The following is a 24,600-nucleotide window of genomic DNA, read 5'->3' as shown; positions in this document are numbered from 1 at the left end:
AAAGTAGACCAACTAGGTAATAAATATTGACGCGACCATACAAGGACTGACAGAGAAAACGTGGTTCTCATCATCCCCCAGTGCGTTTAGGTCTCTCATACCTCCCCCTGTCATAGCTGAATCACTGTCAAGGTGAGGAATGGCATCTCTGCCCGCCTTCACCCTTGACCTCTGAGGTGAGAGCTGAGAAAGGGTAAAGGGTAAAGGTCAACTGCAGGCAGCTGCAGGGGGAGACTCCTGCTGGATCACGAAGGATGTAGGATAATAGATTATAGCTGATCAAACACTGGCCGATTAACCCAGACATCAGGCATTTCCACGCAAAGAACGCATGGAAAGCTTTCCATGATGCCCCCAGGCCTGCACAACGCCAGACAAACAGGCCTCTGGCTAAGTGGCCGCACGCGCATCACCTCGCTCGGGAGTTGGCGTCGTGGCGTCTGCGTGGCAGCTCCCGGTCTGAGGGCATTTCACGTAAAAAAGCACCTGACCCGACTCCGGCCGGGGGGACCCGTGTTCGAGTACGACCATCGGTTCGAAAGTCTGAGTCTTCGTCCCGAGCGGGTTTCAGACGGAGTCTCTCGAAAGCTCTGGTTTCGAGCTGTCTGTCTGGTCTTCTGGAGGTCCCCCCCCCCCACCTCCCCCCACCCCACCCACCACCACCCCGCCGGGCACCCGAGCGGGGGGGTCAGACCGTCTGCACGGGGGTGTGCGGTGGGCCGAACTCCACCGACTGCCTGACTTGGCACAGCTCCAGCTGGGCCTGGGTCTCCTTCCCCCCCAGGGAGGACTTGAAGAGGGAGCTCCGGGGCTGGAGGGGGGGGGGCAGCGTGCACGCCCGCCCCCAGCAGAAGTGCAGCACGGACGGGTTGAGCAGGATGAAGACCCAGGGGTCGATGATGGAGTTGACGGAGAGGCAGAGCAGGGCGACCCGGTCCGTTGGGTGGCTCTCTATCCTCTGGCCCGTGGAGTTGATGTACACTCGGACCTGCGGGTCAACAGAGGGAGGGATGGAGGGATGGAGAGTAAGTGACTGTCTGGGAGGAGAAAGCCTGTTGTCCCTTTCAAGCACAGACAGAGCTAGCTCACAGTGGGCTAGCGAGCTCACAGACACAGTTCACAGACAGAACTAGCTCACAGTGGGCTAGCGAGCTCACAGACACAGTTCACAGACAGAGCTAGCTCACAGTGGGCTAGCGAGCTCACAGACACAGTTCACAGACAGAGCTCAAGATTCAAGATCAGTTTTGTTCGCCATGTAAAAAGAGAGGCGCAAATACAAAATGACACAATATATACACAATGGAGTGTGCGGTGAGTGTATGTACTGGACAGTGTGAGTGCAGAGTGTAGTGTGGTAGATCAGCGATGTTCTATATATACATTGAGTGCAGTGCGCGGGCCCTCGTGTTGTGTGGTACAGTCAGAGGTCGAGTGCAAGTAGCGCAGAGGGTATAGAGTCAGTGGGGTGTGCTAGCAGGCTCGGTTACAAACCAGGCGTGTGAATGGGCTTGACACTGAGGGAGGAGTCATCTGGTAGGGAGGTGCCGCCAGCGCCATGCGCCAATCTTCCTAGGCCAATGTCACAGACGGCGCTCCTAGCCAGTAGCGCTACATTCAATGTGTCCCCCGTCGATTCTGTGAGACACTCACACACAGAGCAGTGTGCAAAGGCATGGAGAATGGCCTCAAGCTGGCTATGTCTTCACACTTCACTTTTGGAGATGTTTTTTTGGGGGGGGAGTGGAGGAGGAGGGGGGGGGGGTTCTGCAGTAGGATGAAACTACTAACTGATTACGGAGCCAGGCGTTCGCATACACGGGGGTCAAGGGAAGGGAAGTCTTCAGTAAAATAAACTTTGGCGGCATCAGTGTGTATCAGCATGGGAGCCTTGGTCGTGTCCTCAACTCTGTCATGTCCCGCCAACCTCATTACTATGATTGAAGGCAGCGGCAGAAAAAAACGTACTGTGGAGACGCAATCGCGCTCTGTCCTGAGTGTACTTTATAGGCCAGGAGAACCTCTTTGCTGATTGAACTCATGTCAACACTGGTTCTGGTACTTAACACTGGGCCTAGTCACAGACAAACTCAAGTGGATGATAGAAATAAAGTTTAGCTTGTCAGAATTTCCACCAGCCTGTCTGTCTCTAGAAACCTTATTGACGCCAGTTTGGATCACTGCAGTTCAAATTCTAGTGTTATGACTGAATCTGTGTCTCTTGCCATTATGGGAAAATGTGACCATCTCACAGGTTTATATTACTGAGTAATATCCCCAACATACACACACACACACACACACACACACGCACACACACATACACACACATACACACACACACACTGCTCTACAGGCTACACACACACACTCATATCCTGCTCTACAGGCCACACACACACACACACACACACACATATATTCTGCTACAGTGCTACATAGAGTGCTCAGTCTGACTTTGAAATATGCTGAGACATTTTAGGCAAATTTCCAGAAACATCATTATGCCAATATAGTCCATGGGTAAATCTGGCACTTACTGAGATTTCTTTAGAGACTGATTGTAATCTCAGAAATGCCTTGCACCCGTGTGTGCATGTAGCGACAGAGCCCAGCTATTGTATAAACAACACACACTCGAATGGGACATAGGCGTGTAATGAGCTCATCTCTGCCATGATAGACAGTTCTTCCCTGACGCACTATTCGCAAAATGCAGTGTACAAATGGTTTTTTTAACACCTCCACATGAACATTTCAGTGTACCTCTGTACATGTTCTTTTCAGGGATTTCCCTATGACAGAGTAAAGTGTTTTCTAAGAGTCGAGCGTTTGACAAGTGTTTGGCGTTACCCTGTGGGTTTAAAAACACACCAGTCATTCCCAGCCTTAATGAAGTAGCGAAACCTTCGTGTGGGCGCCGACTCCAGCCGGGAGAGTCTGGCGATGTGTCGGACAGTACCCTCCAGAGCCAGTCCCCTTTCAGATACAGTTTTAATTATTCATACTATCAGCGGTGACTGAGGGGTGCGGGCAGGGTGTGGCGAAGCACACTTGGACAGGATCCGGTTTCATCTGCAGCTGATTGATTATACTCTGATCCCACTGCTTCTGACTGCTGGAGCCCTGCGCTCATGCACACGGCTCATATTCCCTAGATAAACTCCCACCGCCGTCCAGTGCATGGTTTAAGACCCCTTTGAGTTACGGTTGAATTGAGATAGGACAGGGTCTGGTCGTATATCTCTTCAAGCGCCATACATCACCCTGGGCTGCTTGACAGAGAAAAAACGTGATAGGACCAGCGTGTAGGAATTAGATGTACAGTAAGTAAACATAGTGCCAGTCTAGCAGGTTCACCAGCTGTAATGTAAAGGAGTAAGACCCTTAACAGGCGTGGTGTGTGTATGTTTGGTCAGATAAGGCTGCGCAGTGTTCCGCATGCAGTGGCATGATTTACAGGGGACATCACGGGACACCAGCCTGCATTAGTGCCTGGGGCTGCTCTCTCTCTCTCTCTCTCTCTATCTCTCTCTCTCTTTCTCTCACCACCACAGGATCACACAGGTCAGCATGTCACCAGCTGAGAAGCCCCAAGTAACCAGACATCTAATCCATCGCTAACTGTCACAGATCCTGGAAGGGAAGAGAGAGGGGGTTGGAGGGGGGTCGGGGAGGGGGGTGGGGGGTGGGGTAGAGATTTACCTCCGTCTCTGGGGGCCACCTCTGATGAAGCTGTGATGATATCAGCATATAGCTAAGGAAACCAATGTCCTATGTAATTTGTGTAGTGCCGTAGGCTAGTGTTTTTTTGCAGACAGGTTCCCTGTTTCCCCTTCTCTATCTATCTATCTATCTATCTATCTATCTATCTATCTATCTATCTATCTATCTATCTATCTATCTATCTATCTATCTATCTATCTATCTATCTATCTATCTATCTATCATCCATCCATCCATCCATCTATCTAGATCTTAAGTTTCCTCTTTCCTCCCTCTTGTGTTTTCTTCCACCTATCTACGTTTGCTAGATGTATTTTTCTATTCTTTGTAAAGTATATTAATACCTGTACGGCTGGTTCGCTGGCAGGTTGAAGTTTCCGTTTCCTGACCTGCCTGGCACCCTGTTAGGGTAGAAAAATGCCCCCCACATTGTTGTCTACTTCCTTCCAATTTCAGCATCCATTGAGAATGAATAATACAGATAGTTTCATTATACCACCACATAGGCTACTGCAGCCCTGCCCGCTGGGCGTGCGAGAAGACCATGAGTCTGGATTCAGTCTCCACTTTATTGAACCATTGAGACAGAGCAAATGCCTGCTTTCAAGGTAACTCCGGATGTGATGGACTGTGAGATTGCTGTGCATATGCTTAGTGGCCCAAAGCACACATGCCAACAAATCACACGAGGCCGCCCACTCCTGACACAAGGAATGATCCTCACCACACGAGGCCAATCCTGACAGGGAATTATCCTTAACGAGGCAAATCCTGACACATGGGAAATGAACCTCTCTAAAATCCCAACACCACTGGGACAAGATATTATTGGTTATCTGTCACTACAGCTTGGAGGAAATGTCTATATAGGTTCAGCTAACAGCAAATTTGATTAAGATGATCTGTTGGGTCTGCTCGTTTCTATTCTATAATTGTTCTTAGAAATTCAATATCAATCAGTGAATTTAACGAATCTCAAATTCACAGGAATTAAACATATAATAGCCCAATAATAATAATAATAATTCGTTTTATTTATGAAGCACTTTTCATTGTGAAAACAATCTCAAAGTGCTGATGTGCACTGTGTATCTATCATAATATGCATTTCTGTTGACAATTTAGAATAGGATAGTTTATAATATATCTTACCACCAGAGGAAAGGTGCAGATCACGAATATCACCGTCATGAACACCAGCAGGATGAGATGCTCCACTTCTTCGGATATGGAGAGGACTCGCCTGTCCTTTTTGCTCCGTGTTGTCACCGATCCCTGGTTCAATGTACGCCTCCGGTACATCAGGACCAAGTGATAAACCACGAACAAGTTACAGCCCGCTATAGACGTGACCAACAAGAGCAACACGGAGGCGTAAAGGTTTGCGTAAACTTTGTCTTCTAGATTTTGAGGTTTCATGTCAATGAAGCACCAAGTTCCCGGGCAATACTGAACATAGTCTCCGAATCCAGCAAACGGCATCAGACAAAACAAGGTGCAAAGTAGAAAGATGAAAGGGATTGCGATGTATCCAGAGCGCTTGGTGATGTGCCGGCCGTATATATACGGACACCCGATGGCGAGGCAGCGCTCCAGCGCCATGGCGAAGAGGATAGACAGCGTGGCCAGGCTGAAAAAGGTCATGCCGAAGCCGAAGTACTCACACACTTCATGGCCCATGCCGATAATAGTGGTGTTGAAGGAATAGGATGCCTGCACCATTGGACTGATGAGACAGGTCCCCGTCAGGTCCGTTACTACCAGCGAGGTCACCAGCACGTGGAACAGCGAGCGTCTCTGTCGGCACTCGTCCTTCCTGCGGCGGATCTCCAGCAGGACCAGCGCGGCCACGTTCCCGATCACACCGGCGGAGAACATGAGCGCACTGGTGAGGGGGCTCCCGTTATCGATGTGCAGCTTCTGGTGGCACGGGTCGTTGGTCGTGTTTATAGTGATGGCCATAGTTTTGCTTTTGTTCAGTCGTTACGCACAGTTCTAAACTATTTCAGCGCACCTCAATATAGGCTACCCTATTACGCAATTGAAGGATAAACTGAATCAACGTGTCTTTTGTCCAGGTCTTCAATCACGCAGAGGAAGATCAAGTAGATCGCTTCTTCTCTTGCTGCTTCTCTTGCCACTTTGGCTGGATGGTAGACGGACGCGCGGCTCCCGGTAACTGACTCACTTTAACTGAGTCACATAGCCAAAGTTAACTCTCATGTAAATGTTTTCTCTTCTGAAACAAAATAGAGTCCAACGTGTTGGACTAATCTGCACGTACTCGTCCTGTCCATATCTACTTCTCTATATGGAGATTTTGGCTTTATTGTCAATGTTCGTTCTCTCTGTTTTCTGAAGCAGCGGTGTGAATGAGCAACGGGTTCCTCTCCCAGAAAGAGCACTCCGAGCAAAGTGATGCAGTGACGTCAACGGTACGTCGACACACCCACCGAATTGATTTTTTAAATTTCATTCTGAAAGCTGCACATGGCACAGGCATTATACAGATTTCCAAATTTCCAAAATGTGTTGAATAGAAAGCTCTACCATTGGATTTATTTTGCTGCAACAAAAATAATTTCCTTTCGAGGATAAATAGGCTTAAGTTTATACCTATCTATCTATCTATCTATCTATCTATCTATCTATCTATCTATCTATCTATCTATCTATCTATCTATCTATCTATCTATCTATCTATCTAATTCCTCCACAGGGATCAATAAAATACGCCTACTTCTGCTACTATTACCTAACCCTACTGTAACCCTAACTTTAACATTCAACTATGATCTATTATATTGTGGGCGGACAATTACTTTGCTATAATGTAATATAACCACACATAATCAAGCTAAAAGTCCGACCTAAACTGCTTCATCATCATCTAAAACACAAATGTCCATGCATCCTGCAGGACAACATTATGTTACGACCTGAGCAGTTCCGACTTGTAGAGAAACGTTTATTTTTACGTTTTACAATGCCCAAGTGGACATATTCCCCTCGTTGTGCCTCTTCCTAACCTCAGTGTACCTCCTTCCTGACAATCCCTCCCTTCCTCTCCCCCACTTTCATCTGGGAATCCTCTACCCCTACACAGCCCCTATACACATGCTGCTGCCCCCTCTATACTCACCAGGAGTTAGTCCTAAACCATCACTAAGCCCGTCTTCCGCTGCTCAATCCCAGGCTGACCCTCTTATATGTGTCTGTCCGTGTCCTGTGGTCAAACAGCTGATCCCAGGTTAAATTAACTGTGCTGAGATTGGAATATGACTGTGGAGGATTTGTCTGCTCCCAGAGACGTCACACACAGTTATTGGATCTATCTAGGATTTGCGACATGTCTTCTTTCCTTTTATTCCTGTCTGCTGGCTTTCACACGATCACTGTAAGATAGGATAACAAAAACTTTATTGTCCATAAAAAATCTTATTGAGCCTCTACAACCAACAGGGATGTGTCTGAGTGAGTCATAAAGCCAGAGGCAATCTGTCTGGTCACTCTCAGAGCACATCCTAATCCGAACCCCTCACTCCCACTGAGACCTTATATATTATATATAGACATTGTTTTTTTGCACTGTCCTGTCTTTGCACTGTCCTGTCTTTGCACTGTCCTGTCTTTGCACTGTCCTGTCTTTGCACTGTCCTGCTTTGTCCCTGCACCCTGTCAATGTTGTCTCAATGTTATGCACCACGTATGAAAGCAAATTCCTAGTATATTGAAAAACTACAATGGCATTAAACAGTCTCTGATTCTCTAATCCTGATATACAGTAGGAGCTAATGGATGTGATATTGTAATAACATGGGATTTCATGGCATGGAATTTCTTTGAGCTTGTGGTTTAACACAATACTTTACAAACCTAACTAACATACTTGGTAAAGAGCCTCTCTCGGTGAGGATCTAAATTAAGATGTATACATGATTTCGATCATCAAATCTTGATATGAGCTCTCAGTGAGGATCTTAAAGGTACCCAACGAAACGTGAATCAAAACAATCAGTTCTTTGTTTATTTTCGAAATTCCTCGATTATATGGTTCCTTGTAGTCTAATAAACATGTTGAATCACTTGAATGTCTTTCCTGCCTTGTTATTTCTTCGCCAATGATATTTCGCTAATGTTTTGAAAACAAAGATGTGTGAAACATCACTATTATGTGCTCCGTGTATTGACGCAATGACGTAGTACACGATTTTCAGGGACCACCTTCTCAAATTTGCTCTAGAGCGCATACTAGTGGTCAAAAACTACATTGGGTACCTTTAATGAAGATATATGGCATCATTCCGTTCCTTAAATCTTGATACCAGAGCTCTCTGGCTGTTGAGGATGCTTAGTCAAGAGGGATGGCCAATTTATTCAGTCCCCCCATGGTCAACTGATAACGTAAGAGATGCAATCAGTCCCTTTAAGAGGGCTCACCCCAACACTAATTCCATGTTTCAAAAGGATGTCAGCGGAAATGAATTCATTTGACACAATATATCCTGAAGCAGCCAAATGGCCTGGTCCACAGTGCCTCTGTTTAATAATTGAGAGTGTAATTGAAAAGGTCAGAATATCGTTTAACATTCAGGCCTACATGCAGAGAGTATTCTGAATACTCTGTATGTAAGCTTGAATGTTAACACAGGGAGGATGGCATTTCCCGTGCCACTGTCATGGTGATTCAATTTCAGTGCACTTACCAGGGTGAATATAATACCATTCATAAAGACATCACTCTTAAAAGACACAAATTGGCATAATCATAACCCATGGTTTGATTTTGTATTACACAAACCTCCTTAACAAACAAATCCTTACCAGATGTACATAGAAAACACAATTTTAAAACAATCTGAATGTCAAATCAAAACTGTCAACCCGATGTCCAAGATTAGATCAAAATCCAGTTGTACACACCATCTGTCTGCCTGGCCCTTTGGCCTGGAATGAGCTTCAAAGAACAATGAAACTGCTGGACCTTGTTCCATTTAAGAATTAAAGTCAAATGAAATGCAGGACTGCAAATTTGACCCATAAGTGGTAACATTGTTAGAAATAATATTGACTACCTTCAATGGGTAATTGGTGTGGCTTTTCTTTTTTAATCTTTCATTGTTAGATAATCTATTAATGCAATTAATTATGTTGTAATTATGTGTCTGTAACTTGGTTAAAGAAAAGGTTAAAATCTTGTCTTTTGTCAAAATGCATGTTTTGGATTCACATAATTAAGAGCACAGGGTCTGCATCATTGACCTGCCTAAGCTTTGCCATGTGTCTACTTAAGAGAGGATGACCTTTCGAGTTGGGGGGTCATGCTTACCACATTGATCTTTCACTCAATATTCATGAGACTTTGACTGAAGTGTTGTGACCGCAACTGAGGAGCTATCCACCGATGCAGCAGCCAGGGTTGAGAGCAGGAAGGAGCCCCTGTGAGAATCTGTCTCTGTGGTTAACACCAGAAGCTGAGGTCGAGAGAGAGCAGGAACTGGAGGTAGATTCCTTGTAACTTGTCATTGTGGTTTCATTATAAACATGCTGAACTAGTTATTGGCAGTGGCTGATACACTGGTGAGTGATCATACCAATGGCACGACCCCCATGGATCCCAGATGGCTAGGAACATATTCTGTGAAGAGACTTAATCATAGTTTGCTTTCCACACAGATGAGTAAGAGTTGTTTATTATATTATTACAGTAAAACATGGCTGAACAGAAATAGGGGGAAAAAAACAGACTGCTTGCCCCACCCCCAACCACAACCAACACACACACAACCAACACACACACACACACACACACACACACACACATACACAGAAGACCCCATCACAACAGTTTTAAAATCACTGCACTGGTTACCTGTCAATTTTAGAATAGCATTTAAGATTATTTTATTAGTCTATAAATCCATACCTAATTGTGCACCTAAATACATATCAGACATGTTTTTTAAATATACACCTAGGACTAAGGCCTGGATTACACTTCTGCATTTTTCAGTGTTTCCCCCCGAAAAAGGCTTACGTTCTTATGCCCCCAGCCTTTGGAACACCCTGCCAGATGACCTGAGGATGTCTGAGACCGGGATAGTTTTTAAGCGAGATCTTAAAACATAATATTGATTTTACCACATAAGCTGTGTTCTATTTTTAAAAAAAATCTATTTTGTATTATCTTTTAATTTTTCATTCTTTTACTTTTATTGATTTTTAAAATCTGTTCTCACTGTGTTGACATGATTTATGTTTTTATCCATCTTTTTTATGTAATGCACAATGTGCTACATTAATTTGTATTAATGACGCTATAGAAATAAAATGGCATTGATAAAAATGACATTCACACACACGCACGCACGCACACGCACGCACACACACACACACACACACACACACACACACACACACACACACACACACACACACACACACACACACACACACACACACACACACAGTGTAATAAAAGAACCTGAGGTTTTCTTCTCCTTTGCTCCCACCTAAGGGCTGTTTACGTTACTACAGACAGACCTGTACAGCATGTAGCATCCATCCATCCATTATAGCTCCATGATACCCACAAGTGTGGCCCCGCTGGACGGGTGGGGGGTCCCAAATCATGACAAAATACATTTGGGGGGTTTCAATGCTGTGTGTTGTGACGGTCTGCTTGCTGTTTTGTGTGATGTTGTCCTGTGTTCTGTCAGCCCCTGTAGGACAATGGTGTGCAAGCAGATCTTCAGCCAACGTTACACCTGGCTGGTAAATAGGCCTACATTAAATTACAGGACCCGGGGTGGGACCTTGCGATCTCCAGCCGGCCTCTCTACCTCCCGAGCTACGTGCCGGGCTGATCGCTGATAGTCTGCACCTGTCGGGGCGGCTTTAAGAACATGAGCTCCCCAGGCTACTCATTATTTAACTCAAACCTAGCCTACTTTTTAATATCAGGAGACATTAGCCACTGTCCTCTACATTTTCTTACAAATGGCCATGCCCCCGTGGGTCTCCTCACGAGCCTGCAGGAGGGGAGCAAAACCCGGGGGGGGAGCAAATGCAGAGCCCATATACACAGCCCCTGAACTGACGCAAAACAAAATCATAGAATAATGGTACAGTAACGCCACCTTGTGGTTGCTTAATGAAATTACGTACACGTCCCGATACGTGAATTTGTGTGTGTGTGTGTGTGTGTGTGTGTGGTGGGGGGGGGGGGGGGGGGGGGGCTATCAGAGAGAATAAGTGTTGCGCTTTCTTTCTCTGATGCCATTACAATTTCAGGAAGTTTTCAGAACTTTGCATGTAGGGCTATAGCCTAAGCTATACAGTCCACCGAATAAATTGTTATCCCTGACTGGCTGACACCACTACAACTGATGACAATACTAGAATAGGCCTCACACCTGGATAAGAGCACCAAGCCATAGTTGAATAGTCTGGAGAAATAAGGTTTTAGGCCACTAAATAGACAAAAAAGCAAGGCAAATTGAGAAAGTGAAAATTAGCCAAATAGGCTAATAACAGACCTAACGTGCCCTGACAGGATCCTAAAACGAGGAGGCTATTGAATAATAAAAAGTTCTGCAACTTATTGTTGTTGAGGGTTAAGAAAAACTACCACGGATTAAAATGTGTATTTTTCTTGCTAAATTAAAACCAGATGGTGTCCAGTATCTTGCCAGTCAAGAGAACCGTAACCAATCAACAGCCCCTAAACTCCTAAATCCCTCCCAAGTCCGGGAGAGTTTGGGTCAGAGCAGAGGTAGGAGTCCTTGGTGTAGGTTGAGATTCCTGCACAACGCACCATCCTCTGTCTGTTATCGCAGCTAGAGCTGCCGGGTGAATCCCTAGCACCACTGTTAGATCAATGCGGATCTGTTGATAGGCAACTTATATATAATGGCGAGGGGTAAATTAACTATATTTCTACTTCAGCTGTCGTGGACTGTCCATCTTGTTACAGCCATTCAAAGGGCAGCTCTATTTCCTTATGGGGAATCCAGCAGTGATTTGATTCTCAATGAGGGTGACGACGAGACGTCCAAAAAGCTTACTCTGGAGAGACCCCTGTGCTTCTACGAGTCGCAGTTCAACGAGCTTTACGTGAGTATGATGTATTCTGACATGTATAGGCTACTTTGTCGCTCCGTCATTCATTGTAGCTACAGAATTGTATGCAGGAAAAAAAATATTATTTATGTTTCTATGATAAACGAAGACGTTCATATTAAAAGGGTGCCTCTGTTTAAGCATGGGGTAGGTCATTCATTTTTTATTTTTTTTTACGAGTAAACTATCGTAAGGCAAAGTTAATTTATACTCCCACCTGGACTGGCCAGGGTATGAGTAACTGTCTTTGTTAGATTTTCATCATTATAAATTAAATCCGAAGAAAAATGCAACCAATGCATGCAAACTGGCCCTCGCAATTATTAAATTCATTTCGGAGTTGAATTCATATTCATATATTAACTGCTGTCCTGAGTTCTCTATGCAAATATCAGTGACTTTATTAGCTCTTATTGGCATCTTCTGGTGTTCATTGAGTTAAACCAGAGAATCTCTGTCTGTAGCAGGCTATGTAGTCCGTGGAAATCCCTCCTGCATATCGTGCCCAGTTCTGTTGGCGGTAGTTCTCTAGTCAGGGCCCATTGGGAATGGAAACACGTAAAACAGCCATAAAATGCCATAAAACTGCCAGCTTCAAAAATATAATTTAAAGCAACAAAATGTCAGAGCAAACACAGCTCCCCAGCGAAATCCATCCCTGTTAGAGAAGTCTGTATTCTCTGTATTGAGTCCATCCTTGGAGGCCAGTTACAGCAACATCAAAGCACCAGAGGATTCCTTGTGTTCTCTGGCTCTCCAGGTGGCCACCAATGGCATCATCTCAGCCCAGGACCTGCCCATGGAGAAGCAGTATGTTGACGACGGCTTCCCTATAGACTTCCCCGTCATGGCTCCCTTCCTGGCCGACATCGACACCTCCAACGGGAGAGGCGCCATCTACTACCGGGTCACCGAGTCGCCCTCCGTCCTGAACCGCGTGGCCCAGGAGGTGCACCGCGGCTTCCCCGACTCGGGCTTCACGCCCACCCACGCCGTCATCGCCACCTGGGAGAACGTGGCGCCCTATGAGACAAGCGGGCCATCCAATAAGGTGAGAGTTTGTGTCTGTCTGTCTATATGTGTCTGTGTGTCTGTCTATATGCGTCTGTCTGTCTCTGTCTGTATGTGTCTGTCCATCATTTCCGTTGTGTCCCCAGGGAGGGTATGGGTGTGTGACCCTCGGGGCTTAGGGTTAGGGTTCCCTCCCTCGCTGTAAACTACCTGTTGACCCCTGACCCCTGACACCAGTCAGAGCTTATCAGCCTGGGTCATCAGTCGCCCCCCACCCCACCCCCACTCCCGTCCTCCACCACCCTCCCCCAGGGGGGGACAACACATGCCTCTCTGTCTCTGCTGATCAGGTCCCCTACTTCTCTGCATCATGTATTACCATATTATTACTATTATTACCATGTGACACACATGCATATATATATATATATATATATATATATATATATATATATATATATATAAAGCATAGCCGTACATGGGGGGTTGAAGAATGAGTAGGTAACACTTTACAATAAGGGTACATTAATAAGCATCAGTTAATGCATTATTAATCATTAAGTAACAGTTAACTAATGTCTCTATTAACCATTTACTAATGTTATTTATGTTAACTAAGGTTAACTCACCTAACCCTAACCCTAACCTTAACTAAGGTATTAATTAACATTAGTAACCTAACCTTACCCTAAAATAAGCATTAGTTAACAGTTAACTAATGTTTTTTGTGACCCTTATTGTAAAGTGTGACTAATGAGTATGTAGAAAGCCAGTGTTTTATCATCAGCTTGGCCCCGGCTCAGATACCATCTATCCCTCCAACTGAGCTGAGATCCCAGCCCCCGATCTGATGTTCTGGCTTCTCTCCCCAGAGCTAAGCTCGGCAGTGTAAGGTTTCACTGTGAAAACACTTTAGTCCAGAGTCTACAGGGAGGAAACCCACCCTAGCCATCGTCAATGGCCGGGGTCTGGGTTTCCTTATAGCAGGCCGGTGTGAGACCGCTGCTAACAGTCATTATGATACAACCCAGCGCCCTGATGGATGGATGGAATAGATTCTAACGCCGTCGAACCCACAAGCACCTTCCTGTTACAGTTCCACACCTAAGTGGAGCCAGCCCCAGAAGCTGCTGGTCGGACTTCCTGGCGGAATGCGTACAGCTAGCGCTCGCCTTTCCCCCTCAGATGATTTGACTGTGTTTGGGTTATACCGTGGGGCGATGTTAGTACAGTGAAACGATATCCGCTGTTTCGGAAAATATCCGTTTCCGGGGGGGAAGGATTCCTGTTGTAGACCGAGACGCGCTTCTCCTATCTGTCAGGCGGGGCTCAAATAACGCTTCTAAAAGGCTTCATTACCGGTCGGAGCGAGAACGGCGATGCCGGACGGCTTCCGAGCCCCTGGTGAGAAGCGGAGTGTCGCCCCCCCCACCACCCCCCGTTCACAGGAACCCGGCGCTGCGTTAAGACTCAACGGCGGTTCTCCAGGGGGCCCCTTGGGGTTGAAATGGATTGATTTCAGAGTGAGAGTAACGAGCGAAGGGCCGGCGAACAGCATGTGGCTTCATTCTGATGCGTATGAATGGATGAATAGGCTTTTCTGTTGTGCCTCAGCCCACTCCTCCCCAAGAGAGAGAGAGAGAGAGAGAGAGAGAAGACAGCTGTGTCGCGCTGAAAATATTATCTCCCCCCCTTATTTATTATTTGTCCCGGGGACGCTCCCTGCTCGGGGCTCGCACAAGGGTCCTCAGAAACACAGCCCCGTCCTATTTCTGAGTTCCTCCCTCCTTCCAGACAACGGATAGCCTAAACACTGAAGCTCTGAACATCAAAGTGGTGCAGCTTGTTGGTTAGAGAGCAGATTGCTTGTTCCAGTGTGTTGGAGTGTCGGTCTGGGCGGATTTCTGTCCCCAGTAACCACACCGCGTCTGTGTACTGCTCTCTACCACACCGGAGGACGAGGACATGAAAGCAGGCAGTAAAATTAGTAGACCTGTCTGGTTTCTCTGGTAATGGTGTGTGTGTGTGTGTGTGTGTGCGTGTGTGTGTGTATGCGCATGCGTTTATGTGTGTGTGTGTGTGTGTGTGTGTGTATGCGATTGTGTGTGTGTGTGTGTGTGTGTGTGTGTGTGTGTGTGTGTGAGAGAGAGAGAGAGTATTATTCAATGGACTAGTAGTACTGGTTGGCACGCTGGTGGTCTCACACACACACACACACACACCTCATTCTCTCTCATACATGTCCACTCGCACACATACACATACTGTACACACACACACACACACACACGTACACATACTAAGACAGCAGCTCTACAGTTATGTGACCACCAGCCTTGTGGTGGTCTTTCTAGCACCGGTGTTGAACATGACCAGCACACCTCTACAGCTATCCCAGCTGAAATGCGCTGTACAAATAAAGTTTGATTTGATTTGATTTGATCCCAGCATTACAGAGGACCGCCTCCCCTCCTCTCTCTGCCCTGGCCTCAGATCCACCAGGTCACAAACGTAGACCACCTCTGGATCATCCCCTTGTGTTTTCCTTCAGGATCGAATCAGCTTTATCTCTCTCTGGATCAGCTGAGATTTCCAGCCGAATCAGCCACCAGAGTCGACCTCCTACCTCCACCCCCACCCTGTCCCCCCAGCCCCAGATGTCCATCTCCCCAGCTGCTGTGTTGGGGGAGGTGGGGTGGGGTGGAGAGGGGAGGGGGCGCGATCTGTGGAGGTGTTACTCCTTAAGTAAATAAGCAGTGGAAGTCCAAAAAGCCCATAGCCCAGCGCCGAGGTCTGGTTCCTATCATCTGACAATACGGCTCCGTGCCGTTTGGTACCATCATGGCCGTTCCCAGATGCAGCAGACAGGCTCAGACCTGGACCCAGCCCCCAGCCCATACCTGGACCCAGCCCCCAGCCTAGACCTGGACCCAGCCCCCAGCCCAGACCTGGACCCAGCCCCCAGCTCCCAGCCCAGACCTGGACCCAGCCCCCAGCCTAGACCTGGACCCAGCCCCCAGCCCCCAGCCTAGACCTGGACCCAGCCCCCAGCCTAGACCTGGACCCAGCCCCCAGCCCAGACCTGGACCCAGCCCCCAGCCCAGACCTGGACCCAGCCCAGACCTGGACCCAGCCCCCAGCTCCCAGCCCAGACCTGGACCCAGCCCCCAGCCTAGACCTGGACCCAGCCCCCAGCCCCCAGCCTAGACCTGGACCCAGCCCCCAGCCTAGACCTGGACCCAGCCCCCAGCCCAGACCTGGACCCAGCCCCCAGCCCAGACCTGGACCCAGCCCATACCTGGACCCAGCCCCCAGCCCCCAGCCTAGACCTGGACCCAGCCCCCAGCCCCCAGCCTAGACCTGGACCCAGCCCCCAGCCCAGACCTGGACCCAGCCCCCAGCCCAGACCTGGACCCAGCCCCCAGCCCAGACCTGGACCCAGCCCATACCTGGACCCAGCCCCCAGCCCCCAGCCTAGACCTGGACCCAGCCCCCAGCCCCCAGCCTAGACCTGGACCCAGCCCCCAGCCCAGACCTGGACCCAGCCCCCAGCCCAGACCTGGACCCAGCCCATACCTGGACCCAGCCCCCAGCCCCCAGCCTAGACCTGGACCCAGCCCCCAGCCCCCAGCCTAGACCTGGACCCAGCCCCCAGCCCAGACCTGGACCCAGCCCCCAGCCCAGACCTGGACCCAGCCCCCAGCCCCCAGCCCAGACCTGGACCCAGCCCCCAGCCCCCAGCCTAGACCTGGACCCAGCCCCCAGCCCAGACCTGGACCCAGCCCCCAGCCCCCAGCCCAGACCTGGACCCAGCCCCCAGCTCCCAGCCCAGACCTGGACCCAGCCCCCAGCTCCCAGCCCAGACCTGGACCCAGCCCCCAGCCCCCAGCCCAGACCTGGACCCAGCCCCCAGCCCAGACCTGGACCCAGCCCCCAGCTCCCAGCCCAGACCTGGACCCAGCTCCCAGCCCAGACCTGGACTCAGCCCCCAGCCCCCAGCCCAGACCTGGACCCAGCCCCCAGCTCCCAGCCCAGACCTCGACCCAGCCCGGCCCAGACCTCGACCCAGCCCCCAGCCCCCTGCCCCCAGCCTAGACCTAACCTGTCTCTGCCACACGTGGGAAGACTAATTATTTAGAATAACATCTTTAAACAATCTTGTTTATGGGCGTGTTTGTGGAGTGCTTGGAGGCAGTGTGGTCTTGTAATTAAGACTTTTGAGGCGGGTGTGTGTGCATCGGAGGGAGGGGGGGGGGTTAAGGGGGTTGGGGTCTGCTGTGGTATTAGGAAGCCTGGGGTCTCTATTCAATTCAATTCAAAGGGCTTTATTGGCATGGGAAACATATGTTTACATTGCCAAAGCAACAAAAAAAATCACCAAAAAAGAAAAAAATCACCAAAAATGTGAGTACAGTTAAAGATATTAAAATAAGAAGATGTGGAAACATAGCTGTCTGTCTGTACATACAGAAGTTAAAGATAACTTAAACTACATAGAACAATGTGACTATGAGTCTCTCTCTCTCTTTCTCTCTCTGTGTGTCTCTCTGAATCAGAGGGATGTTTTCCCGAGGTCTTGGGGGAGGGGGTGGCGGTGTTGGGGGTGATCGGAGATAGTGTTGATCTCTCCTGTGGGGGAGGAGAAGGAGAGAAGCGAGGGATTTCACACAGGGGGGGGGGGGGGGGGGGTGGGGGGTGGGAAAGGGTCATCTGTGTATGTTGAAATAAGTGGAAATCCCACACCGTGTGAGAAGCTTTTCTGTCAGCAATTGTGTCTGGACCGTATCAGGACCCTATCTGAACTATTGTGTCTGGACCGTATCAGGACCCTATCTGAACTATTGTGTCTGGACCCTATCAGGACTCTGCGTCGGTCCTGGTGTGCGGACTCTGGGTCGGGGCTCTGTGTGTGGCCGGGCAGCGTACAGCTGTTCCTCTCTGCTCTTGACAGTCTTAAGGTCGGGACCACGCTCTCCCAAAGCTGTTTTTTTTTTTTTGCATTCCCACACTTTTAATTAAACAGGCATGAAAGCCACACAGCTGGTTATAGACCGAATTCCACAAGAGGGGACATCAAGAGCGGGTCTCTTCACAGCGCTTTAATCACAGGCCTCCCCCCTTAAACAGGGTGTGAAGCCAGTGGGGAGGGGGGTGGGGGGGGCAGCCTGTAAATACTCCATAAAGATGTGTGTGTGTGTGTGGGGGGGGGGGGGGGTCCAGAGGGGGAACATTTGGTGGGATACCAGGGCCTGTAAAAGCAGTGATGCATCTGCGTTGAAGCGGAAAGAGATGATATTTGGGTCACTCGGTCGGTTGGGACGTCTGGGGTTTTGGGCGGGTTCGTGTGTAGTTTAAACACGGGCGCGCTAGCGCGTCAGGCGGGCGACAGTGTTCCCGAGGCCGTCGCAACAGACGGTTTTATCTGCTCGCGGGACGACACCGTGCGTCGAACGTCCGCGAAATGACCAAATGTTACGTGACTGCGAACCGACGTTTTGAGAAACCGTTGCTGATACTTGTACCTTAAAGCAAAAATGCCAACCGACAGTTCGGCTGCACTGAACCCTCTCCCTCCCCCTCCAGTTCAACACGTTCCAGGCGGTCGTGGCGTACGACGAGACGCACTCCTTCGCCCTCTTCCTCTACCCCGAGGACGGGCTGCAGTTTTTCGGGACACGCCCGAAGGAGTCCTACAACGTGGAGATCCTCCTGCCGGCCCGGGTGGGCTTCAGCAGGGGGGAGGTGCCCTACTTCATCTTCTCTCGGATCGAGGGGCCCTTCTACAGCGTCACCAGCAACGCCCAGGATGTCAAGAACCTCCAGCTGTGAGCACACACATATACACACGTACACACACGCACACACACACACACACACACACACACACACACACACACACACACACACACACACACACACACAAAGTAATGTATCTCAGTTATCTTGGCTTTTATGAGTATGACTTGATCATCTATCTTCACCCCCCCCCACAACTCCCTCTTCTCCATTGATCTCTATCTGTCCTTCATCTATCTCTATCTCTCCTCCATCTCTCTTCACCTCTCCCCCCCCCCCCCCCCCCCCCCTCTCCTCAGGGTGGGTAATACCGGGGTTCCCGGAGTGTGGCTCTTCCACATCGGCAACTGCGGCACTGCCTTCCCCAACGTCGTCCCCGCGTCCGTGGGCGGGGCGTTGGCCACGCCGCCCTCCGGCGCCGTGGAGGCGGAGCTCGGCACCACCCCAGAGTACCCGGAGGTGGAGTACCCCGATGGGGATGACCCCGAGGAGGAGGACTACCACATCGCCGGTGAGCCGGACTTCCAGACGCCCGCCCTCCCGGAGTTCCTTGAACCGGGGCGTGAGCCGTCGCTGGAGCTGCCCGGTCAGGAGCGCCTGCAGCCCTACGGCGGCGACCTCCCCATCACCTCCGACCCCCGGTACGGGGCGCCGCCGGCATCCGAGCCCGGGGAGTACCCGGCGCCCGAGGCCAGGAACCAGCCGTCCGAGGACGTGAGGCAGCCCCAGGCCCAGGCCCCCCATCCGCCCCAGGCCCAGCCCCGCCCTGAGCACACGGTCCTGGAGGTGTTCCCCAACAGGGAGGACAGCGGTCTGCCCCTGTCCCCCGACGCCCACGTGGTCAGCGTAGTGGACGAGGACGTGGACTTCGACACTGGAGGTGTGTGTGTGTGTGTGTGTGCCCTTAGCCGTTGGTCTGCCGGGCTGCCTGTCAGAGGGAGAGAGATTGAGAGAGAGAGAGGGATTGAGATAGAGATAGAGAGAGAGAGAGAGAGAGAGAGATTGAGAGAGAGATTGAGAGAGAGATTGAGATATTGAGAGATTGAGAAAGATTGAGAAAGATTGAGAAAGATTGAGAAAGATTGAGAAAGATTGAGAGAGAGATATTGAGAGAGAGATATTGAGAGAGAGAGATTGAGAGAGGGAGATTGAGAGAGAGAGATTGAGAGAGAGAGGTTGAGAGAGAGAGGTTGAGAGAGAGAGGCTGAGAGAGAGATTGAGAGAGAGGTTGAGAGAGAGAGAGGTTGAGAGAGAGAGAGATTGAGAGAACACCTTAGCTACAGACATTGAGCAAACATGCGTGTTTAAAGGCTGCAGGCGAGGGAGATTCCCCACTCACATGAGGAAAGAAAGTCAGAACCCAGAGAGGCCTCCCGCTGGGACTCGTCCAGCTGAAGAGAATTAGCGTCCTATCTGGCGAGATGCTCGCCGTTAAAACCCCCCCCACCCCCCCCACCGCATTTAAATCACCGATCGGAGCTTTTAGCGGCCAAGGCAGCGAGGCCCAGCACCACGTCTGTTCTTTCTCCACGAGTCTATAAGCACATCTCCAGATTCCCATTGAGTTGAGTGTTGCGTCCGGGGTTCAATCCGGGCCTCCCTGTATCACAACTGCGCGTTAAGCTACGGTCACGAAGAACATAAAAACGGAGGTGTGCCAGGAGGTCTGTTAAGCCTTCGTAGCGGGAGATCGATAGACTCTCCGTGCTTTCCGGGTTATTTACAATCCGTCTGTCTGTTCGGCGCCCAGCTCCGACCCCTGCGGACTCTGTCGGCGTATTACGACGGATTTTTAACCCTCAAATGTCTTTTCTGAATCCCCCGTTTCTCGTCCGCCCCGCCTCTTTCTCCGCAGTGATCCAGTACAGCACCGAGAACAAGGAGACGTGCGCCCGTTTCCAGCAGCAGTGTTCCCAGAATGCCTACTGCACCGACTACGCCTCCGGCTTCTGCTGCCACTGCCGCTCCTCGTTCTATGGCAACGGGCGCCACTGCCTGCCCGATGGTGAGTAGCCAGAGCCTGGCTAACCGCAGCCCTAACTGACCGCACTGATAATGGTCATCTGTGTCATTCCACTGGCTCTTTATGCCCACGGCAAGGGCATGAAATTACATTGGGATTAGTCACACGGGTCACTTTCACAAAGACGTGAGAGTGTCTTTCGAGAAGGACACTCTCACGCTCGCACACCCGGTTCTCACACACGCTTGTGCCCGCGCGCCAGCCTCTCGCACACACACGCTCCTACCCACACACCAGCTCTTACACAGGGTCCAAAACAGCTCCTCCTCCTCCCCCCCCTGCTCCTCCCACTTCCTCCACGGTGGCTCTCTCGCACAACAACGTCATCTTGTTCCCAGCCGAGCAGCTATTTCCTGCCAGATCAACACCTCTGACGCTGCGCTGCTGCCGCTGGCTACTCAAACAGACCCTCCATTGGCCTTGCTGGGGGCTGGGTCAGGGCCGGGGCTGGATCCCAAAACAAGGCTGAGGCTGAGAGGCTGAGGCTGATCAGGCTGGGGCTGAGAATGAGGCTGAGAGGCTGGGGCTGGGGCTGGGTTAGGGCTGGGGAAGAGAGGCTAGGACTTTGAGGCTGGGGCTGAGGCTGGGTTAGGGCTGGGGAAGAGAGGCTAGGACTTTGAGGCTGGAGCTGAGGCTGGGTTAGGGCTGGGGAAGAGAGGCTAGGACTTTGAGGCTGGGCTGAGGCTGGGTTAGGGCTGGGGAAGAGAGGCTAGGACTGAGAGGCTGGGACTGAGAATGAAGCTGAGAGGCTGGGGCTGAGGCTGGGTTAGGGTTAGGGCTGGGGGCTGAGAGGCTGGGGCTGAGCATGAGGCTGAGAGGTTGGGTTAGGGCTGGGGCAGAGAGGCTAGGACTGAGAGGCTGGGGCTGAGGCTGGGTTAGGGCTGGGGCAGAGAGGCTAGACTGAGAGGCTGGGGCTGAGAATGAGGCTGAGAGGCTGAGGCTGGGTTAGGGCTGGGGGGCTGAGAGGCTTGGGCTGAGGCCGGGGCAAAGAGACTAGGGCTGAGAATGAGACTGGGGCTAGCGCCAGCTAGCTAATTACCCGGAGGTGTCTGACATGCCTAATTCCCTCTAACCCTGGGGGCCTGCTTTTATGAGTACAGCGGCTTACCCAGGAGAGGGAGAAGGGTCTGTTGGAGGTTAGATTTAGGGTTAGGAGGGAGGGACACGTTGTGAGGGGGATGTCAGGTTTACGTGGGGTGCTTTCAAAGCGCAGCCAGACGCAATCAGATGAGTGGGTTGGAGACGCTGATGTCATGCTATGTGCCTCTCCACATACTGTAGGTTTTCATTCTTCATTTCCAAAGCTATTTTGTCAGCTTTTGAAGCTGAAGTGTCAACCCAATAGTGGACTTGTTGTTAAAGACTCACGTGTCAAAACAGACCGGAGTTGAAAGCGGTATTTGGTAAGATTTGTAGTTGTTGACTGAAGTGGGAGTATTCGAGGAGAGGCCCTTGTGGTTCCTTTGATGAAGCAGAAGGAACAGACAGGGTACTCTGTGGGCCTTAAGTGTGAGGGAGGGACTCGGAGGAAATGTTTAACAAATGGCATTGTCGCTATGCACAGCCTCCCTACACAGAACCAACAATGTACTGTCTCTTTTAAAGTCTCTGCAGTCGAACCCTAACTCCCCAGCTCCGGTCTGTCCTCAGAATACCCTCACATCCTTCCCCAACCCACCCCAACAGTTTCTTGTTTGTTTGTTCCTCGGCAAGAGAAGTAATTTGAGCTCTCCGGCCCAAAAGGGAGGTTTATTTTTGAGGAGGCCTGTTTTCTTTAAGCTACAAGCTTTGTGTGTGGGATGTATTTAGTGCCAGGTGAGTACTATGGCTGTTCTTGTGCTGTTTACAGTTGCTCGGTATACTTTATGTTGTAACACTTTTATACTTCTCCCCCTGTCCTACTCCCCACCGTGTGTAACACCTATCAACTTCCCCCTGTCCCAGATGCTCCCCAGTGTGTGTAACACCTATCAACTTCCCCCTGTCCCAGATGCTCCCCAGTGTGTGTAACACCTATCAACTTCCCCCTGTCCCAGATGCTCCCCAGTGTGTGTAACACCTATCAACTTCCCCCTGTCCCAGATGCTCCCCAGTGTGTGTAACACCTATCAACGTCCCCCTGTCCCAGATGCTCCCCAGTGTGTGTAACACCTATCAACTTCCCCCTGTCCCAGATGCTCCCCAGTGTGTGTAACACCTATCAACTTCCCCCTGTCCCAGATGCTCCCCAGTGTGTGTAACACCTATCAACTTCCCCCTGTCCCAGATGCTCCCCAGTGTGTGTAACACCTATCAACTTCCCCCTGTCCTAGATGCTCCCCAGTGTGTGTAACACCTATCAACTTCCCCCTGTCCTAGATGCTCCCCAGTGTGTGTAACGCCTATCTCCTCCCTCTTGTCCCAGACACTCCCCACCGTGTGTAACACCTACTATATCTCCCTCCCCCGTGTCCCAGGCACTCCCCAGCGTGTGTAACACTTATCTCCTTCCCCCTCGTCCCAGGCGCCCCCCAGCGCGTCAACGGGAAGGTGAGCGGCACGGTGACCGTCGGTTCAACCCCGGTGAACCTGGGAGGCATCGACCTGCACGCCTACATCGTGGTGAGCGACGGCCGAGCGTACACCGCCATCAGCGAGGTGCCGGAGCCCGTGGGATGGGCTCTCATGCCCGTGGCGCCCATCGGGGAGCTGTTCGGCTGGCTCTTCGCCCTGGAACTGCCCAACAGTCAGGCGGGCTTCAAGATCGCCGGTAAGCTCGCTGGGTGTCGTGTAGCGATGATGTTATGTCCAGGAGGCACGGGTGTGTTTGCGTGCTGTTGTGATCGTAATATTAATAGGCTGTGTTGATGATAGACACGGTGAGACTGATGGTAACAATACCCTCATACCTCCACTTTTATCTACCGTCAACAACACCTACCAGAGGACGCACACATGTTTACATCGGCGCAAAAAAACGGCCCTAGATGATGTCACCTCAAATCGTGTTGTGTGTGTGTGTGTGCGTGTGTGCGTGTGTGTTTCAGTCCCTCCCATGCTGGCTATCTTCAGGTCGGAGCTTGGTGTGTGTGTGTGTGTGTGTGTGTGAGTGAGAGTTTTACAGTTCCACAGCTGTGTTGTGTCCAGGGCGATGATAGCTCTAGACCAGCTAATGAATCTCAGGTGTTTCCTGACTGTGTTGTTGTGTTAGCAGAGGTGCCTTGTGTAAAATGTTACATGAGCACACAGCAGACATCTCTTTTCTAAGATGTCACCATTCAGCAGCGAGAATTATCATTCTCCCATGTGTTCCACTCTCCAAGGTCATAACGTGTTGGCCATATTGTTCTCTTATGGGAGGTCATCATGGCATCTAGCAGGTGGTGGTAATTGGACAGAGAAATTACAAAGGCATCCACTGCTATCTGACAACATGTATTAAAGACAAAACGCGACAGAGGTGACGTCACTTCCTGTCACCCTCAGGCGCTGAGTTCACCCGCCATGCGGAGGTGACCTTCTACCCCGGCAACGAGCGGCTGACCATCGTCCAGACTGGCCGGGGCCTCGACGACCAAAACTACCTCACCGTGGACACCCGTCTCCACGGCAACGCGCCCTTCATCCCCCCTGGTGCCACGGTGCAGATGGAGCCGTACAAGGAGACGTTCCAGTACTACCCCTCAGGTACAATACTACCCCTAACTACCCTACCCCTACCCCTACCCCCTCAGGTACAAAATACTACCCTTAACCCTACCCTACCCCTACCCCCTCAGGTACAAAATACTACCCCTAACTACCCTACCCTACCCCTACCCCCTCAGGTACAAAATACTACCCCTAACTACCCTACCCCTACCCCCTCAGGTACAAAATACTACCCCTAACTACCCTACCCCTACCCCCTCAGGTACAATACTACCCCTAACTACCCTACCCCT

General features: G+C 50.4%; 2 protein-coding genes across 2 annotated transcripts in view; one reads left to right on the top strand and one right to left on the bottom strand.

Moving 5' to 3' along the window:
* Nucleotides 1-688: 688 nt before the first annotated feature.
* ptger2a (prostaglandin E receptor 2a (subtype EP2)) lies at nucleotides 689-5,688 on the bottom strand (the record flags this gene model as incomplete). The annotated part of the gene is made up of 2 exons (XM_084454019.1): nucleotides 689-988; nucleotides 4,879-5,688. The coding sequence occupies 2 exons, from the start codon at nucleotides 5,686-5,688 to the stop codon at nucleotides 689-691; spliced, it is 1,110 nt and encodes a 369-aa protein (XP_084310145.1).
* Nucleotides 5,689-11,637: 5,949 nt separating this feature from the next.
* nid2a (nidogen 2a (osteonidogen)) overlaps nucleotides 11,638-24,600 on the top strand; it is a gene marked incomplete at its 5' end in the record, with an annotated part of 35,519 nt that continues 22,556 nt past the window's right edge. The window contains 7 exons of the mRNA XM_084453378.1: nucleotides 11,638-11,841; nucleotides 12,608-12,898; nucleotides 18,442-18,683; nucleotides 18,954-19,534; nucleotides 20,510-20,659; nucleotides 23,181-23,426; nucleotides 24,143-24,343. Of these exons, the coding sequence (XP_084309504.1) occupies nucleotides 11,638-11,841; nucleotides 12,608-12,898; nucleotides 18,442-18,683; nucleotides 18,954-19,534; nucleotides 20,510-20,659; nucleotides 23,181-23,426; nucleotides 24,143-24,343 (1,915 nt within the window). The remainder of the gene's footprint in view (nucleotides 11,842-12,607; nucleotides 12,899-18,441; nucleotides 18,684-18,953; nucleotides 19,535-20,509; nucleotides 20,660-23,180; nucleotides 23,427-24,142; nucleotides 24,344-24,600) is intronic.

This window comes from Borostomias antarcticus, assembly GCF_949987555.1.
Source record: "Borostomias antarcticus genome assembly, chromosome: 19".
NCBI classification, from domain to species: domain Eukaryota; kingdom Metazoa; phylum Chordata; class Actinopteri; order Stomiiformes; family Stomiidae; genus Borostomias; species Borostomias antarcticus.
Note: the sequence above shows the minus strand (reverse complement) of the source record. Positions and strands in the feature narration are given on the sequence as shown.